Below are 20,816 nucleotides of genomic sequence, written 5' to 3'. Positions count from 1 at the left end.
AACGTTCACTGGGCCTGTTTATATCTAAAACGTTGACTAGGACTGTCTATATCTAAAACGTTCACTCGGCCTGTCTATATCTAAAACGTTCACTAGGCCTATCTATATCTAAAACGTTCACTAGCCCTGTCTATATATAAAACGTTCACAAGTCCTGTCTATATCAACAACGTTCACTTTGCCTGTCTATATCAAAAACGTTCCCTAGGCCTGTCTATATCTAAAACGTTCACTCGGCCTGTCTATATCTAAAACGTTCACTAGGCCTGTCTATATCTAAAACGTTCACTCGGCCTGTCTATATCTAAAACGTTCACTAGCCCTGTCTATTTTTAGCTCTTTCACGAGCCTTGATTCAGTATACAAAAAAAATATCTAAAACGTTCACGAGCCCTGTCTATATCTAAAACGTTCACTAGCCCTGTCTATATATAAAACGTTCACAAGTCCTGTCTATATCAACAACGTTCACTTTGCCTGTCTATATCTAAAACGTTCACTAGGCCTCTCTATATCTAAAACGTTCACTCGGCCTGTCTCTATCTAAAACGTTCACTCGCCCTGTCTATATCTAAAATGTTCACTAACCCTGTCTATATCTAAAACGTTCACTCGGCCTGTCTATATCTAAAACTTTCACTCGTCCTGTCTATATCTAAAACTTTCACTGGTCCTGTCTATATCTAAAACGTTCACTAGCCCTGTCTATATCTAAAACGTTCACTAGGCCTGTCTATATCTACAACGTTCACTCGGCCTGTCTATATCTAAAACGTTCACTCGGCCTGTCTATATCTAAACCGTTCACTGGGCCTGTTTATATCTAAAACGTTGACTAGGACTGTCTATATCTAAAACGTTCACTCGGCCTGTCTATATCTAAAACGTTCACTAGGCCTATCTATATCTAAAACGTTCACTAGCCCTGTCTATATATAAAACGTTCACAAGTCCTGTCTATATCAACAACGTTCACTTTGCCTGTCTATATCTAAAACGTTCACTAGGCCTCTCTATATCTAAAACGTTCACTCGGCCTGTCTCTATCTAAAACGTTCACTCGGCCTGTCTCTATCTAAAACGTTCACTCGCCCTGTCTATATCTAAAATGTTCACTAACCCTGTCTATATCTAAAACGTTCACTCGGCCTGTCTATATCTAAAACTTTCACTCGTCCTGTCTATATCTAAAACTTTCACTGGTCCTGTCTATATCTAAAACGTTCACTAGCCCTGTCTATATCTAAAACGTTCACTAGGCCTGTCTATATCTACAACGTTCACTCGGCCTGTCTATATCTAAAACGTTCACTCGGCCTGTCTATATCTAAAACGTTCACTGGGCCTGTTTATATCTAAAACGTTGACTAGGACTGTCTATATCTAAAACGTTCACTCGGCCTGTCTATATCTAAAACGTTCACTAGGCCTATCTATATCTAAAACGTTCACTAGCCCTGTCTATATATAAAACGTTCACAAGTCCTGTCTATATCTAAAACGTTCACTCGGCCTGTCTATATCTAAAACGTTCACTAGCCCTGTCTATATCTAAAACGTTCACTAGCCCTGTGTATATCTAAAACGTTCACTAGCCCTGTCTATATCTAAAACGTTCACTCAGCCTGTCTATATCTAAAACGTTCACTTGGCCTGTCTATATCTAAAACGTTCACTCAGCCTGTCTATATCTAAAACGTTCACTCGGCCTGTCTATATCTAAAACGTTCACTAGCCCTGTCTATATCTAAAACGTTCACCAGCCTTGTCTATATCTAAAACGTTCACTCGGCCTGTCTATATCTAAAACGTTCACTAGCCCTGTCTATATCTAAAACGTTCACGAGCCCTGTCTATATCTAAAACGTTCACCAGCCTTGTCTATATCTAAAACGTTCACTAACCCTGTCTATATCTAAATCGTTCACTAACCCTGTCTCTCCCTATCAGTATTATTGGTCACACCCTCCTATACTTCATCACTTCATTTTGAGAACATATTCCCTCAAAATTGCATATCCTCACTTCAGGGTAGGAAGTGGGAATAGTCAGGATAGAGGACAACAGGGAGAAAAGGTAAGTAGCATCGGCCTACCTTTAAACCATTGCACTTGTGGCCTTGTGGTAAACTTGGATCCATCAACCTTTGCAGTGAAGAGATGGTCTCCACCTGGGTACATATGGAGAGGGTCATGAGGGGGACGAGACTGCACTGGATGTGGAGGTGAAACTTGGATCGAAAGGTTTGCATGTGTCTTTAGAAATGTCATCACTCTTTTATCAAACCTGAACTATCCTCTCATTCAAGTTGACCTTGTAGCAATGGGAATTTGGAGAGTGTGCTCGGGAATAACGACACCACTCATGGTATCCTCACAGGTATTGCGTGTCCGTCCGCCAAGCTTACCCACGTGCACATGGGCATCCTCAATTTTCTCCAGGAAGAGACCAGCCATAGCCTGAGGCGTATCCCTTTCTTCCTTCATCTGGGGCAACACATCTGGCTCTGATGGTGGAACTGTCAATAGAAGTAATGGATACATTAGAGTGCTGTACATACTTTCATGATGAACACGACTACTAACAATTATAACAACAACAACAACATGAGTCCACCTCATGATGCTTGTCCAGTGAATTGGAATGGAATTGTGGTGTTTAAATGTTGGAAGGCATGGCATTTTTGTGTCGAGTAGTGGATTACCTGGTTCAGCAGGTGTTTTCTTATCTGGTGTCGGCACTACAGTCGTGGAGGAACATGCACCGTGTTACAAGGTAAAGTCACATTTCATGGGAGATTATTTAATCACCTTGCTCTTATTATAGTGTGGAGGTCCTTTTTCACGGACTTCCTTATTATTGAGAGATCGATAACGTCCCTGTGAGTGAGTTTTTATTCACAGGTAAAATTGTAAATTGTGCTTGGAGCTTTGTTTAATGCAGAGTACTAACAGAGACATGGATGTTGTTTGTATAATAATTACTAAGATGCTATAATCTTTAGAAATATGAAATGCCAATACAACTACATTTGAATTATAAGAATATGTGAATTGGGAAGGGAGGTAAAGAATGGAGCCCATGCAGTGACCTATGACCTAGGTGAGGAGGTCAGCATTTGGAGATTGCAGACTCAGCTCTTGCCTCCAACCAAGAACCTTTGATCTGAGACAAGGTCCAGATGACTCCATGCCCCCACTTGTTCTCCTCGTGAGACCTGAAGATAAGAATGACTCCCATAGTCAGGGCCCTTAGGGATCTTTTGGGGCCGTTTGGTTCAAATTCTTCCAAAAGCACCAAATTTGGCCCAGATGTTGCCCATGCCATACTCTTTCGATTTTTGACGGGCGCCCCCCCCCCCCCCCCGGGGCCCCATATTGGCGAAATACTAAATGGCCGCCACCCGGATTAGAGGAAAATCAGTTAAATAACCAAAAGGGTTGGAATCATGTATGATACCACTTTTCAGGGGTTTCGAGGTCGAGGAATCCAATTATGATGTTATTTTGATGATTCGAGGTCAAGGTCAACCCTCAAGGTCATCTTAAAGGTCATTTTTGAGTCAAACATGTCGGTTTTTGAGTTTTTTGTCAAGATTTACACAAGGTTCACCATTTTATGTTTCTGGGTTGGGTAATCGAACTCTGACCTTCTTTTTGACAATTAGAGGAAATATTTACATGTCTATTTCCTAATTTGAGGCATATGCAGTTCATCAGTCTAATTACAAAGGTATGGATTTTGATGTTTTATGAACTGTATGCCATATCCTTGTGTTTAATTTTTGTGCGATCATGATCCGGGTTCATGTATACATGATTGTATACATGTCCTAAATATGACGTCATAGGTCATGTGACCTTGCGGCCATATTGGATTTTATGAAAACCTTAAAAATTGATCCCTGCTTTCATCTTTCGATCGATTCATTTTGAACTTTGACCACTTATAGTACGCCATGTGATTGGATGCATATCCTAATTATGACGTCATAGGTCAGGTGACATGGCGGGATGGGAGGTATGGTCCCCGGATCATACCACCATTGGCGCCCGTCAAAAATCGAAAGAGTATGGCATGGGCAACATCTGCGCCAAATTTGATGCTTTTGGAAGAATTTGAACCAAAATATCCCTAAGGGCCTTGACTACCAGCCTGGATATACAAACATATGTCTTGCGGCGTTGGGGTGGCGGCAATTTCAATGACCTTTTAATTACTTTACTGCCCTGGCATGGACTTCAGATAGCTACAGAAAGTATAAAGAGAGCTGTACCCTTGAATCGGGGAAGAAACTCATTCGACGTCTTGTGTGCTGTATATTCAATGAAGTATTTTGTTCTGAAAAGGAATTGAGTTTTTTCCAGCAAGTTTGATTAAATCGTTCACAAGAAAGTGATGGTCTCTGTGTCTCAATTATCTTAATAGAGTGGAGATTTGACCTACAACAATAGACAACAGGTTAAAATTGAACAAACATTCGACTCGTATGGGAAGTGTACAGCACACCTGTCACAAAGACTTTAACCTCAGTTTGTGATGATGAGAGGCACCTATCTGGGAAATCATGCAATTGTGTAAAGGTGAACATAAATGTCCTTTATTGATGACTGAGAACACCTATGCTTACCCCATCCAAATAATTCCATATGCGATGCCTTCGCAAGATTATCGGCATCACCTGGCAAGACAGAATACCTCACACCTCTATGTTGGACCACTATCGCATCCAAGGAATTGAGTGTTTCCTGATGCAGACCAACGTTGCTGGTCAGGACACCTCACACGCATGGAAGACCATAGAATCCCAAGAGTGCTTTTCCATGGACAACTTAAATTTGGTAAATGGTCACATGGTGGACAATGAAAGCGCTATAAAGACATCCCTTAGGTCTACACTCAAGTCTTGTGCCATGCCAGTTGTCACCTGGGAACATCGGACCACAAACAGGTCATCTTGGCGTAACTTTTGCCGCAAAGGCCGAGACCACTTTGAATGTGGGAGACTTGCTGTCGAGAGAGGAGGCAAGAAAGGAAAACCTGCCAATGCCCATATCCGCAAGGACCAGACTATACCTGCGATGTTTTGAGGTAGATGCTGTGGGTCCTGCGTTGGACTATCCAGCCATCGCACAATGCTTAGTGAGCATGACTCACACCGTCATCATCATCCAATACCTATGCCTACCTAAAACGGGGGGACTGAACATAGAAAGTGCCATTGTTCCATAATGGTAAAACGTATATACCTACCAGAATTCTTCTATTTACACCCAATAATTTTACGCATTATCGGTTTAATGCCATCGGAGAATTAGGGAACACTTTTCGATTTTTACCTGCGATATTCCATTTAACACCTTTAATATTTAAATTAATGGGAAAACCCACATTCGGTTTACGCCTTTTCGATTTACACCCTGCTTTCCAAGAACACATCCTGGACGTAAACAGAGGAATACCTGTACCTATAAATACCAATAAACAAAATCTGACCTTCTGCACTTTTGCCTCATATCCATCTTTTGATCTCACATCCAAATTGATTGAGTCTTTAGCAATAATAATAAATTTTACTTCACTGTTTGAAGACTTATGGAGGGCACTGCAACTGCAGAGAAAAATTATGGAGACAATGATGTTGGTAGTACACATTATCACCACCTGTCATGTACGTGTAAGGAAGGGATGAACATGACCGACATACCTGGGTCCTTGATAGACAGTTTAAAGGGAGACTTTGTCATTCCTGCCACCAAGGCGTATGATCCAGCATCATTGATGGTGACATTAGAGATGATCAAGCAATGGGACTTGCCCTTGGCGCTCGTAGAATATCGGGCGTCTCGAGGAAGATCTTTGCCATCCTTCTGCCATTTTACCTTGACTCCCGGCCTTCCAGTCTCTGCTAAAAACTCTGCCTTGCTTCCGACCTCCACTGATACATCAGTCGGCGTTATAGAAAAGACAGCTGACCCAGAAAGGAAAAGACAGACAGAAGACAGAAAAGGCATAAATGGAAATGAAGAATGAGCATCATACATGATATTATTAGCACCTTATTCACCACAAAATGTGTAAGTATTTATATGTATATATATATACAGTCACATGAAAAAGTAAGTACACCCCATGTAAAGTTTTGACTTTTTCAACATATTTCAACATACAGCTATTTGATCTTCATTTCAACAATATTGATAGATAAAGGTGATATAATATAACAAATATCATGAAACATTCACATTTTGTAGTCCATTGTATAATTTAAATAAACATAAATGCAAATTTCGCATGTGGAAAAAGTAAGTACACCCTTGGCTCTAATAGGTGGTATTGCCCCCTTTGGCAGAAACAACCTCAAGTAGGCGTTTCTTATAACTGTCTACCAGTCTCTGACATCGACTGGGAGAAATTTTTGCCCACTCCTCCATGCAGAATTCTTTCAGCTGTGCGATGTTTGAGGGGTTTCTTGCATGCACAGCGCGTTTCAAATCCCCCCGCAACATCTCGATGGGATTTAGATCCGGGCTTTGACTTGGCCATTCCAGAACCCTCCATTTCTTTCTTTTCAGCCATGCCTTGGTGGATTTACTGGTATGTTTAGGGTCATTGTCATGTTGCAAGGTCCACCTTCGGTTGAGCTTCAACTTTCCGACAGATGGCCTCACATTATCCTCAAGCACCCTCTGGTACAATGAAGAATTCATCGTGGATTCTATGATGGTGAGCTGCCCAGGCCCTGATGCAGCAAAGCTGCCCCAAACCATAATATTTCCACCACCATGCTTTACAGTTGGTATCAGGTTCTTGTGGTCAAATGCTGTCTTTGGTTTTCGCCAAACATGTCTTCTGGTACTGTGGCCAAATAGTCTACATTTGACTCATCTGTCCAGAGCACATTGTTCCAGAAGTGCCGGTCTTTGCCGAGGTGTTCATTGACAAACTTTAGTCTTGCCCTGATGTTCTTTCTGGACAGCAAAGGTTTCCTCCTGGCACACCTCCCATGTAGATCAAATTTGTGCAGCCTCTTTCTAATGGTAGACTCGTGCACTTTGACATCAACAGTGGCAAGAGCTACCTGTCGGCCCCGTGATGACATTCTGGGGTTCTTAGAGACTTCTTTCAGCACCTTGCGGTCTGCTCTCGGGCTGAACTTGCTGGGGCGGCCTGGCCTGAACAAGTTGGCAGTTGTTTGGAATCTTCTCCACTTGTAGATGATCTTCCGGACAATCAAATAATTGATTTCAAATTGTTTGGAGATCTTTTTAAATCCCTTCCCAGACTCGTATGCATCTATAACCTTCTTTCTGAATGCATCAGTGAGCTCTTTTGATCTCGGCATGGTGACGCCGCACAATACAACAACAAATAGCAAACCAAACTAAATGTCTGAGGTTTAAATAAGACAGGTTCCTCCAAGATCCTCTCTGATGATGTTCGAATCATTTGCACCTGAGCTGGTGCACCTGATTCTAATTTTATGTATTTGAAGTAGTGATAAATGTAGGGGTGTACTTACTTTTTCCACATGCGAAATTTGCATTTATGTTCATTTAAATTATACAATGGACTACAAAATGTAAATGTTTCATGATATTTGTTGTATTATATCACCTTTATCTATCATTATTGTTGAAATGAAGATCAAATAGCTGTATGTTGAAATATGTTGAAAAAGTCAAAACTTTACATGGGGTGTACCTACTTTTTCACGTGACTGTATATATATATATTGTTACGTTTATGGTGGGTAGATGAAAGAATACTGTAGGAGAGGTAGGGAGTAGCATACTATCGGGAGTAGCATGGATCGCTATCGGGAGTAGCATGGATACTATAGGGAGTAGCATGGATCGTGTGATGTGTAGGAGCATTTTGATGTATTAAGTAGGGAGACTTCAGCTTAAGGTTGTTTAATTATGCATCATGTGAGGGATGGTGCCATGCTAATTAATTATCTGTGCGGTTTAAGGCTAGTTTTCCCCGGTGCGTCACAACCTCTGTAATTCTTCCATTATGTTTTTGCACAATCTTTAAACTACAACAACCACCAGCAAAAAGCCAGGCAGGACACCACTGAATTATGTCCCTGTCCCCAATGGACCTAATAAGGAAAAGACCTCGCCCACAAGAGGCAGAGAATCAGGCGGTGGAAAGGAAGGCAGGCAGGTCATGCCTGGAGAGACGCGATTGGCTCTTGCGGAGAGAAGAAGGAGAGGGTGCTTTTTGCCATGGCTTGGACAAGACGCTAGCCATTTTGGTACTGGAAAAAAGGTGCTTGCCTTTGGAGGGTTGGTGGAGCTTTTGCTGCGTCGGCAGTATTTTGAGGGAGGTTTTGGCTGTGGTGCTCTTCGGAGGTGGAGGAGGCCATTAGTGAGGCAGAGGAGGCCGCAAGCAAGGCGTAGGAGGCTGTCTTCACCACTTGCCTTCGATGCCCGGGATTTTAGTCGCCCGTAGCCATCCTGTGTGCTCCGGTGCGGGAGGCCTGGACATGGCCATTACCACTCTCTCTCAAAAGACCCATTGGGATACGCTAAGTGCCGGCAAAAGGGACATTAAAAAAAAAACTCTTCCCCTGTGTGCGTGTTCGAGTCAGTATGTGAGGTACCTCAAAGTAGGAATTCGTTTTAATCAACCTTTATTTCTGTCCGCAATTTATTTTCATTACTCCATTGTGTACATTTTATTGTCAGGTTTATTTGTTTGTGGTTTCGGAATAAACTCGTGTGTTCCATTCAGTTAATCCCTCGCATCCCTTCATTCCTGTGCGTGCCAAAAATAACCATCATCTTCGGGGGTCGCCTTGGAGTTAAAGAAGTTCGGCTTTTTGGCCCTGGTGATCTTAATTACCGGGCAACGCGACAATATATATGCACTACATGACCAAATGTATGTGGACACCCGAACATCACACATCTCATTCCAAAATCATGGGCATTAATATGGAGTTGTTCCCCCCCCCCCCCCCCCCCCTTGCAGCTATAACAGCCTCCACTCTTCTGGGAAGTCTTTCCACTAGATGTTGGAACATTGCTGCAAGGATATGTTTCCATTCAGACCTGTAGATTTGACCTGCAGATGACCTTTGACCTCAAAATCAATCGGCTTCTCAATTGTGACGACGTCTATCTACCACTTGGTGAAGTTTCGTGACGATCGGTTTAGAATTGTGACCTGTAGGCCGGTGAAAAACAAACAAACAGACAGAATAACAAATGCAACCGACCAATATACTTGAAAAATCTTCTTTTTTGCAAGTAACAAACAAACAAACAAACAGACAAACAAACAGCCGGAGTGAAAACTGAGTACTCCCTTTCAGTGCCCTCTTCCGTGCCTGGCAATGACGTTATGCAACGCCTGGAGATGGCATAGGAAAGGAGCGGTGTACAACAAACAAGAAAGAAACCGGAGTGAAAACTGAGTACTCCCTTTCAGCGCGATTCATTGCCGGGCTCCCTTCAGTACCCTGCAATGACGTCATGCAGCGCCTGAGATGGAATAGAAAAGGAGTGGTGTACAACAAGGAATTTCAGGAAAGAAAACAGGGAATTTGAAAAAGGTTGGATTTGGGGTGTTTTAACGGGGGTAGAAAAGATCAAGGTTTTGGATGGGGGATAAGTTTTGGATCATAGATGGTGGTGAACAGCTGTTTTGAAGACTGGAGGGATGAGCGGGATTGAAGAGAGTGTTGGAGTTTGTTCCAAAGGCGGGAAAAAAGAGGAATGAAAGAGTTAAGGTGAGCAGAGAGTCTTGATTTTGGTAGTTTCACCAGAAAAGGGTTGCTGGCAGATCTTGTGCGTCCTTATAGCTTACTGTAGCATAACTTACAGCGCCTTCAGAAAGTATTCACACCCCTTGACTTTTTCATGTTTTGTTGTGTTGCAGCGTGAATTTAAAATGGTTTAAATTGAGATGTTTTGTCAATACAACAACAACAACATGCATTTTAAGGCCATTTTCCCTGCTAGAGCGGGGGTTAGCCTTGCGGTCCCCATGACAATCTTCTCCATTTTGCCTTATTTTCTGCATCTCTCCTTGTTAAACCCCTTGCCCGCATTTCTTCTTCCACCATCTTTAGCCAAGTCTTTCTCGGTCTTCCCCGTCCTCTACTTCCTTCTACATTCATTTCCATCACTCTTCTCAACCAGTCACTTTCATCCTTCCTCAACACATGACCAAACCATCTCAACCTGTTCCTCTTCACAGCATCAATCACAGGCTCTATTCCCATCATCTTTCACAATTCATCATTTGTCTTCCTCTCTCTCAACGATACTCCGCACATCCACCGAACCATTCGCATTTCCACCCTTTCCAGCCTTCGTTGCTGCTCTACGTTCATTACCCATGTCTCGCTCCCATAAATCATAAAACTTCTCACACATGCAGCATACACCTTTCCCTTCAGCTTCAACGACACTCCCCTCCTCATCAGCACGCCACTCAGTTACCGAAACTTATTCCATGCACATCTCACTCTTGCAACCGTGGCCGAGTATGATCCACCTTCTCCATTCAGCATGTCTCGGAGGTAGCAAAATGTTTTCACACCTTCCAGCTTCACACCGTCTCCAACATCCAACTCAACATTTCCTCCATCTGCAGCTCCCTCTGTGCACACCTTACATTTGAATGTAGCTGCCACACTGGTGAATGACACTCTCAGACCACTACATTTTTGATGAACCCACTCAGTGCACATTGTACATTGAATGAAGTTCACTCTGACACCCTTCCTGCACACAGCACGTGGCCACTTCCCAGTTCTTTCCACCTCACCAGATGCTTTACCACTTTCCATCACCTTCGTCTTTCCCATATTCACCTTCAGACCTTTTGTCTCCATACATTCCTGCCACTTGTTCATCTTTTCCGTCAGTCCATCCATACTTTCCGCAATCAACACCAGATCATCTGCATACAACAACTCCCACGGTAAACCCTCCTTTACGTTCTGAGCCAGCACCTCCATCACAGCTACAAATAGTAGTGGACTTAGTACCGACCCCTGATGCACTCCCACCTTCACCTCAAACTCACCACTGTTCCCGTCCTTCGTCCTTACAGCTGTGCACGCTCTTTTGTACATTGCCATCACTACTCTGATCAACCATTCCTCCACTCCTAACTTCCTCAATGCCCATGTCACTACTTCACGTGGAACCCTATTGAATGCTTTCTCCAGATCAACAAACCCAAGAAACAACTTCTTCCTCTTCTCCATGTACTTCTCCTGCAACTGCCTCACAATAAAGAGTGCGTCTGTCATTCCTCTTCCTGGCATAAATCCAAACTGCATTTCGTCGATCTTCACCTTCTTCCTTATCCTCCTTTCCAACACCCTTTCCAATACCTTCATTCCATGCTCCAATAACTTTATCGCTCGGTACGAGCCACACTCCAGAGGGTCACCTTTCCCCTTGTATAGAGGGACGAGGGTACTCAGTTCCCAATCCAGTGGAATGCGGCCTTCTTTCACCACCAGATTACAGATCTCTGTCATTCTCTTCACACCCCAACTTCCTGCTGCCTTCAACATATCTCCCACAACTCCCGTTGGCCCTCCCGCTTTTATACTCTTCATTGCTTTTATCGCTTCCTCAACTTCCTTCTCAGTTATCTTCTCTGCCGGTCATAAAACTGGGTTACTCTCTATGTTGACCTCCCATTCATTCTCTGTATTCAACAGCATTTCCATATATACCGCTCTCTGACCCTCTTCTGAATCCAAGCTTTCTCCGAACATTTTCCTCCATGCCTCCTGCGCCTTTGCTACCTCTTTCTTTGCAGCCTTCCTGGCTGCCTTATAACTTTCATGCTCTGCTTTTTCTGCCCCCATACCCTTCGCCTTCTGCCACTCCTTGAACTTCCTCCTCTTCTCGTCAATCCTCTTTCCAACTTCCTCATCCCACCACCATGTTTCCAAGTGCCTCGGTGGTCCTTTTGTCCATCCACATACCTCACCAACGGCTCCCAACAGACTATCTTTCATTGACATCCAACCACGTTCAAGCTCAACCACATCATCCTCGACCTGACTCAGCCTCTCTTTTAATGCCTCCCTTACTGTCATCTCTTTCAACCTCCACACCTTCATTCTCGGTTGGTACTTCACCCGCCGAGCTCTCCTCACACCTTTCACCCTTATGTCGCAGACAACCAAGTGGTGCTGTGAAACAGCCTCCTCCCCCGGGATCACCTTTGTGTCCCGGAGGTGCCCCCTATTTCGCCTACGCACCATCAGGTAGTCAACGGTTGTCGTCGACCCACCTGACGTGTATGTAACAAGCTTATTATCCTCTTTCGGGAACTGAGTATTACAAATCAACAAATCAGCTCCATCAGCAAACTCCAAAATCCTTTCACCTTCTCCATTTCTCACACCATATCCGTAACCTCCATGAACTCCCTCAAAACCGTCCATACTCCTTCCCACATGTCCATTTAGGTCTCCTCCCACCACAACAACTTCCTCATCTTTCACGTTTTCCATCAGCTCTCTATCGCACACCAGAACTTGTCCTTCTCTTCATCGCTCCGACCAACCTGTGGAGCATATCCCGAGATGACGTTCACCAAGAGCTTTCCAATCATCATTTTCACCATCATAAACCTATCACTCACTCTAGTCACACTCACCACACTGTCTACAAACTCCTCAGAAAACAGGACACCAACACCATTCACGCCCTCCGGGCACCCTTGCCACACAAACTTGTATTTCTGTGCCTGCCTGTCCTTCACCATTCTCACACCACTTCCCTTCCATCTCGTCTCTTGCACACAACATATGTCCACTCTTTTTCTGACCAATACTTCCACCACTTCTCCTGATCTCCCTGTCATTGTCCCTACATTCCATGTCGCAAACCTCAGAAACCGATCTCCACTTCGGGCTGTACCCTGCCCACATGTAGTTGTAATTGTCATGGTTCTCTTTTTGAGGCAATGTTTTTATGGCCGGATGCCCTTCCTGACGCCAACCCTCTTAGTCGCCTCTTACGACACGCAGGGATACGGTTTACCTATTCTAGTCCAGGGTACACACCGGGTTATTTGTCAATGATCTGCATAAAATACCCCATAATGTCAAAATGGAGTTTTTTCGACATTTTTTTTTACAAAACAATAAAAACTAGAAAGCATCTGAAAATGCGAAGCCCAGTTAAAAACATACAAAATGAAAATTGATTTTATGCAGCCTTGATCTTTGAGTTTTACATCTAAAAAAATTAATCAGCTTCTATCTGTTGATTGGTGATCCACCTCTGTGACTCATTATGCAAATTCTTAAAATTTCAAGTCAATTGGATGAAAATTGACGATTTTATGTCAACCTTGACCTTTTGATCGAAAAAATAATAATAATCGACTCCTCCCTTTTCATTAGTGAACCAATTCAGTGACCTGATATGCAAATTATTTAAACTTCAGGTCAATCGGGTGAATATTGGTGATTTACGCAACCTTGACCTTTGACCCGTTGATAAAAAAAACCCATCGGCTTGTAGCTTTTCAGCGGCTCGGACTGGAAGATTTGTAAGGATAGAGGGAACGATGAATGGAGCCAAATACAGGCAAATCCTTGAGGAGAACCTGCTCCAGAGAGCAAAATACCTTAGGCTGTGGCGAAGATTTACGTTCCAACAGGACAATGACCCCATCATACAGCCAAAGCAACACTGGAATGGCTTCGGAACAAAAACGTGAAGGTCCTGGAATGGCCCAGCCAAAGCCGACACTTGAATCCCATTGATATAATCTGTGGAAACACTTGAATATTGCTGTTCACTGACACTCTCCATCCATCTTAACACAGCTTGAGCAAATCTGCAGGGAATAATGGGAGAAACTCCCGAAATCCAGATGTAAAAGCTGATGCAGACAAGCCCAAGAAGACTCGAAGCTGTAATCGCTGCCAAAGGCGCTTCTATGAAGTATTGACTCAGGGGGTTGAATACTTATATAAATTATATATTTCTGTATATCATTTTTAATTAGTTTGTGAAAATTTCTCAAAAGAAAATGCACTTTGACATTTTGGGGTGTTATGCGTAGATCATTGACAAAAACAATCTCGGTTTAAATCCATTCCAATTCCAGGTTGGGACAACAAAACGTGAAAAAAGTCAAGGAGTGTGAATACTTTCTGAAGGTACTGCGTACATTGTCTCTCCTTCATTTTGTTTTTGTCGTAAATCTTTTTCCGTTGCCTCTCTGTTTCCTATCATCTATCCTTGTTTTCCCATCCCTGGCTCCCATCCTCCCGTGTCACTCATCCCTCCGAGAGTGCTATATTCAGCTGAGACGTGAGCCTTCTGCTGATCCTGGAATTCCTCTTACAGATCGATTTTCGCTTGCAAGAGCAACAGGGATGACGGGCATGAACAAAGATGAAGGAAATGAGAGAAAATAATGAGGACATTAGCAGTTTATACAGAACTGGGGTGGAGCACACAGCGGTAATATTATTACAATTAGGTAATAGTTTGTGTGAACAAGGACAATTAGGTAATAGTTTGTGTGAACAAGGACAATTAGGTAATAGTTTGTGTGAACAAGGACAATTAGGTAATAGTTTGTGTGAACAAGGACAATTAGGTAATAGTTTGTGTGAACAAGGACAATTAGGTAATAGTTTGTGTGAACAAGGACAATTAGGTAATAGTTTGTGTGAACAAGGACAATTAGGTAATAGTTTGTGTGAACAAGGACAATTAGGTAATAGTTTGTGTGAACAAGGACAATTAGGTCATAGTTTGTGTGAACAAGGACAATTAGGTAATAGTTTGTGTGAACAAGGACAATTAGGTAATAGTTTGTGTGAACAAGGACAATTAGGTAATAGTTTGTGTGAACAAGGACAATTAGGTAATAGTTTGTGTGAACAAGGACAATTCGGTAATAGTTTGTGTGAACAAGGACAATTCGGTAATAGTTTGTGTGAACAAGGACAATTCGGTAATAGTTTGTGTGAACAAGTACAATTAGGTAATAGTTTGTGTGAACAAGGACAATTAGGTAATAGTTTGTGTGAACAAGGACAATTAGGTAATAGTTTGTGTGAACAAGGACAATTAGGTAATAGTTTGTGTGAACAAGGACAATTAGGTAATAGTTTGTGTGAACAAGGACAATTAGGTAATAGTTTGTGTGAACAAGTACAATTAGGTAATAGTTTGTGTGATTATTACAATTGGGTAATAGTTTGTGTGAACACGTACAATTACGTAATATTTTGTGTGATTAGTACAATTAGGTAATAGTTTGTGTGAACAAGGACAATTCGGTAATAGTTTGTGTGAACAAGGACAATTCGGTAATAGTTTGTGTGAACAAGGACAATTAGGTAATAGTTTGTGTGAACAAGGACAATTAGGTAATAGTTTGTGTGAACAAGGACAATTAGGTAATAGTTCGTGTGAACAAGGACAATTCGGTAATAGTTTGTGTGAACAAGTACAATTAGGTAATAGTTTGTGTGAACAAGGACAATTAGGTAATAGTTTGTGTGAACAAGTACAATTAGGTAATAGTTTGTGTGAACAAGTACAATTAGGTAATAGTTTGTGTGAACAAGGACAATTCGGTAATAGTTTGTGTGAACAAGTACAATTAGGTAATAGTTTGTGTGAACAAGGACAATTAGGTAATAGTTTGTGTGAACAAGGACAATTAGGTAATAGTTTGTGTGAACAAGGACAATTCGGTAATAGTTTGTGTGAACAAGGACAATTAGGTAATAGTTTGTGTGAACAAGTACAATTAGGTAATAGTTTGTGTGAACAAGGACAATTAGGTAATAGTTTGTGTGAACAAGGACAATTCGGTAATAGTTTGTGTGAACAAGTACAATTAGGTAATAGTTTGTGTGATTATTACAATTAGGTAATAGTTTGTGTGAACAAGGACAATTAGGTAATAGTTTGTGTGATTATTACAATTGGGTAATAGTTTGTGTGAACAAGTACAATTAGGTAATAGTTTGTGTGATTATTACAATTAGGTAATAGTTTGTGTGAACAAGTACAATTAGGTAATAGTTTGTGTGATTATTACAATTAGGTAATAGTTTGTGTGAACAAGGACAATTAGGTAATAGTTTGTGTGATTATTACAATTAGGTAATAGTTTGTGTGAACAAGTACAATTAGGTAATAGTTTGTGTGATTATTACAATTGGGTAATAGTTTGTGTGAACACGTACAATTAGGTAATATTTTGTGTGATTAGTACAATTAGGTAATAGTTCGTGTGAACAAGGACAATTCGGTAATAGTTTGTGTGAACAAGTACAATTAGGTAATAGTTTGTGTGAACAAGTACAATTAGGTAATAGTTTGTGTGAACAAGGACAATTCGGTAATAGTTTGTGTGAACAAGGACAATTAGGTAATAGTTTGTGTGAACAAGGACAATTAGGTAATAGTTTGTGTGAACAAGGACAATTAGGTAATAGTTTGTGTGAACAAGGACAATTAGGTAATAGTTTGTGTGAACAAGGACAATTAGGTAATAGTTTGTGTGAACAAGGACAATTCGGTAATAGTTTGTGTGAACAAGTACAATTAGGTAATAGTTTGTGTGAACAAGTACAATTAGGTAATAGTTTGTGTGAACAAGGACAATTAGGTAATAGTTTGTGTGAACAAGGACAATTAGGTAATAGTTTGTGTGAACAAGGACAATTAGGTAATAGTTTGTGTGAACAAGTACAATTAGGTAATAGTTTGTGTGATTATTACAATTGGGTAATAGTTTGTGTGAACACGTACAATTAGGTAATATTTTGTGTGATTAGTACAATTAGGTAATAGTTCGTGTGAACAAGGACAATTCGGTAATAGTTTGTGTGAACAAGTACAATTAGGTAATAGTTTGTGTGAACAAGTACAATTAGGTAATAGTTTGTGTGAACAAGGACAATTCGGTAATAGTTTGTGTGAACAAGTACAATTAGGTAATAGTTTGTGTGAACAAGGACAATTAGGTAATAGTTTGTGTGAACAAGGACAATTAGGTAATAGTTTGTGTGAACAAGGACAATTCGGTAATAGTTTGTGTGAACAAGGACAATTAGGTAATAGTTTGTGTGAACAAGTACAATTAGGTAATAGTTTGTGTGAACAAGGACAATTAGGTAATAGTTTGTGTGAACAAGGACAATTCGGTAATAGTTTGTGTGAACAAGTACAATTAGGTAATAGTTTGTGTGATTATTACAATTAGGTAATAGTTTGTGTGAACAAGGACAATTAGGTAATAGTTTGTGTGAACAAGGACAATTAGGTAATAGTTTGTGTGAACAAGGACAATTAGGTAATAGTTTGTGTGAACAAGGACAATTAGGTAATAGTTTGTGTGAACAAGGACAATTCGGTAATAGTTTGTGTGAACAAGGACAATTAGGTAATAGTTTGTGTGAACAAGGACAATTCGGTAATAGTTTGTGTGAACAAGTACAATTAGGTAATAGTTTGTGTGAACAAGGACAATTAGGTAATAGTTTGTGTGATTATTACAATTAGGTAATAGTTTGTGTGAACAAGGACAATTAGGTAATAGTTTGTGTGAACAAGTACAATTAGGTAATAGTTTGTGCGATTATTACAATTAGGTAATAGTTTGTGTGAACAAGGACAATTAGGTAATAGTTTGTGCGATTATTACAATTAGGTAATAGTTTGTGTGAACAAGGACAATTAGGTAATAGTTTGTGCGATTATTACAATTAGGTAATAGTTTGTGTGAACAAGGACAATTAGGTAATAGTTTGTGCGATTATTACAATTAGGTAATAGTTTGTGTGAACAAGGACAATTAGGTAATAGTTTGTGTGAACAAGTACAATTAGGTAATAGTTTGTGTGAACAAGGACAATTAGGTAATAGTTTGTGTGAACAAGGACAATTAGGTAATAGTTTGTGTGAACAAGGACAATTAGGTAATAGTTTGTGTGAACAAGGACAATTAGGTAATAGTTTGTGTGAACAAGGACAATTAGGTAATAGTTTGTGTGAACAAGGACAATTAGGTAATAGTTTGTGTGAACAAGGACAATTAGGTAATAGTTTGTGTGAACAAGGACAATTAGGTAATAGTTTGTGTGAACAAGGACAATTAGGTAATAGTTTGTGTGAACAAGGACAATTAGGTAATAGTTTGTGTGAACAAGGAAAATTAGGTAATAGTTTGTGTGAACAAGGACAATTAGGTAATAGTTTGTGTGAACAAGTCCAATTAGGTAATAGTTTGTGTGAACAAGTACAATTAGGTAATAGTTTGTGCGATTATTACAATTAGGTAATAATTTGTGTGATTATTACAATTAGGTAATAGTTTGTGTGAACAAGTACAATTAGGTAATATTTTGTGTGATTAGTACAATTAGGTAATAGTTTGTGTGAACAAGGACAATTAGGTAATAGTTTGTGTGAACAAGGACAATTAGGTAATAGTTTGTGTGAACAAGGAAAATTAGGTAATAGTTTGTGTGAACAAGGACAATTAGGTAATAGTTTGTGTGAACAAGGACAATTAGGTAATAGTTTGTGTGAACAAGTCCAATTAGGTAATAGTTTGTGTGAACAAGTACAATTAGGTAATAGTTTGTGTGATTATAACAATTAGGTAATAATTTGTGTGATTATTACAATTAGGTAATAGTTTGTGTGAACAAGTACAATTAGGTAATATTTTGTGTGATTAGTACAATTAGGTAATAGTTCGTGTGATTATTACAATTAGGTAATATTTTCTGTGATTGGTACAATTAGGTAATAGTTTGTGTGATTAGTACAATGAGGTAATAATTTGTGAGATCAAGTACAATTAGGTAATAGTTTGTGTGATTAGTACAATTAGGTAATAGTTTCTGTGATTAGTACAATGAGATAATAATTTGTGTGATCAAGTACAATTAGGTAATAGTTAGTTTGAACAAGGACAATTAGGTAATAGTTTGTGTGAACAAGGACAATTAGGTAATAGTTTGTGTGAACAAGGACAATTAGGTAATAGTTTGTGTGAACAAGGACAATTAGGTAATAGTTTGTGTGAACAAGGACAATTAGGTAATAGTTTGTGTGAACAAGGACAATTAGGTCATAGTTTGTGTGAACAAGTACAATTAGGTAATAGTTTGTGTGAACAAGTACAATTAGGTAATAGTTTGTGTGAACAAGTACAATTCGGTAATAGTTTGTGTGAACAAGTACAATTAGGTAATAGTTTGTGTGAACAAGGACAATTAGGTAATAGTTTGTGTGAACAAGTACAATTAGGTAATAGTTTGTGTGAACAAGGACAATTAGGTAATAGTTTGTGTGAACAAGGACAATTAGGTAATAGTTTGTGTGAACAAGGACAATTAGGTAATAGTTTGTGTGAACAAGTACAATTAGGTAATAGTTTGTGTGAACAAGGACAATTAGGTAATAGTTTGTGTGATTATTACAATTCGGTAATAGTTTGTGAGAACAAGGACAATTAGGTAATAGTTTGTGTCATTATTACAATTAGGTAATAGTTTGTGTGAACAAGTACAATTAGGTAATAGTTTGTGTGAACAAGTACAATTAGGTAATAGTTTGTGTGAACAAGTACAATTAGGTAATAGTTTGTGTGAACAAGTACAATTAGGTAATAGTTCGTGTGAACAAGTACAATTAGGTAATAGTTTGTGTGATTATTACAATTAGGTAATAGTTTGTGTGAACAAGGACAATTCGGTAATAGTTTGTGTGAACAAGGACAATTAGGTAATAGTTTGTGTGAACAAGTACAATTAGGTAATAGTTTGTGTGAACAAGGACAATTAGGTAATAGTTTGTGTGAACAAGGACAATTAGGTAATAGTTTGTGTGAACAAGGACAATTAGGTAATAGTTTGTGTGAACAAGTCCAATTAGGTAATAGTTTGTGTGAACAAGTACAATTAGGTAATAGTTTGTGTGATTATTACAATTAGGTAATAATTTGTGTGATTATTACAATTAGGTAATAGTTTGTGTGAACAAGTACAATTAGGTAATATTTTGTGTGATTAGTACAATTAGGTAATAGTTCGTGTGATTATTACAATTAGGTAATATTTTCTGTGATTGGTACAATTAGGTAATAGTTTGTGTGATTAGTACAATGAGGTAATAATTTGTGAGATCAAGTACAATTAGGTAATAGTTTGTGTGATTAGTACAATTAGGTAATAGTTTCTGTGATTAGTACAATGAGATAATAATTTGTGTGATCAAGTACAATTAGGTAATAGTTAGTGTGAACAAGGACAATTAGGTAATAGTTTGTGTGAACAAGGACAATTAGGTAATAGTTTGTGTGAACAAGGACAATTAGGTAATAGTTTGTGTGAACAAGGACAATTAGGTAATAGTTTGTGTGAACAAGGACAATTAGGTAATAGTTTGTGTGAACAAGGACAATTAGGTAATAGTTTGTGTGAACAAGGACAATTAGGTAATAGTTTGTGTGAACAAGTACAATTAGGTAATAGTTTGTGTGAACAAGGACAATTAGGTAATAGTTTGTGTGAACAAGTACAATTAGGTAATAGTTTGTGTGAACAAGGACAATTAGGTAATAGTTTGTGTGATTATTACAATTAGGTAATAGTTTGTGTGAACAAGGACAATTAGGTAATAGTTTGTGTGAACAAGGACAATTAGGTAATAGTTTGTGTGAACAAGGACAATTCGGTAATAGTTTGTGTGAACAAGGACAATTAGGTAATAGTTTGTGTGAACAAGGACAATTCGGTAATAGTTTGTGTGAACAAGGACAATTCGGTAATAGTT

The 20,816-nt window shown here is 39.6% G+C and overlaps 1 protein-coding gene across 2 annotated transcripts in view; it reads right to left on the bottom strand.

Moving 5' to 3' along the window:
• The window catches only part of LOC137428018 (myosin-binding protein C, cardiac-type), a 139,960-nt gene that overhangs the window by 112,687 nt on the left and 6,457 nt on the right, over nt 1-20,816 (bottom strand). For both annotated transcript variants that reach the window (XM_078777529.1, XM_078777528.1), the window contains exons 2-5: nt 5,708-5,971; nt 2,705-2,740; nt 2,408-2,518; nt 2,096-2,170 (exon numbers count right to left, since the gene is read on the bottom strand). In XM_078777529.1, the coding sequence (XP_078633655.1) occupies nt 2,096-2,170; nt 2,408-2,518; nt 2,705-2,740; nt 5,708-5,971 (486 nt within the window). The remainder of the gene's footprint in view (nt 1-2,095; nt 2,171-2,407; nt 2,519-2,704; nt 2,741-5,707; nt 5,972-20,816) is intronic.

This window comes from Myxine glutinosa, chromosome 5, assembly GCF_964187855.1.
Source record: "Myxine glutinosa chromosome 5, kmMyxGlut1.1, whole genome shotgun sequence".
Classification (NCBI taxonomy): Eukaryota; Metazoa; Chordata; class Myxini; order Myxiniformes; family Myxinidae; genus Myxine; species Myxine glutinosa.
Note: the sequence above shows the minus strand (reverse complement) of the source record. Positions and strands in the feature narration are given on the sequence as shown.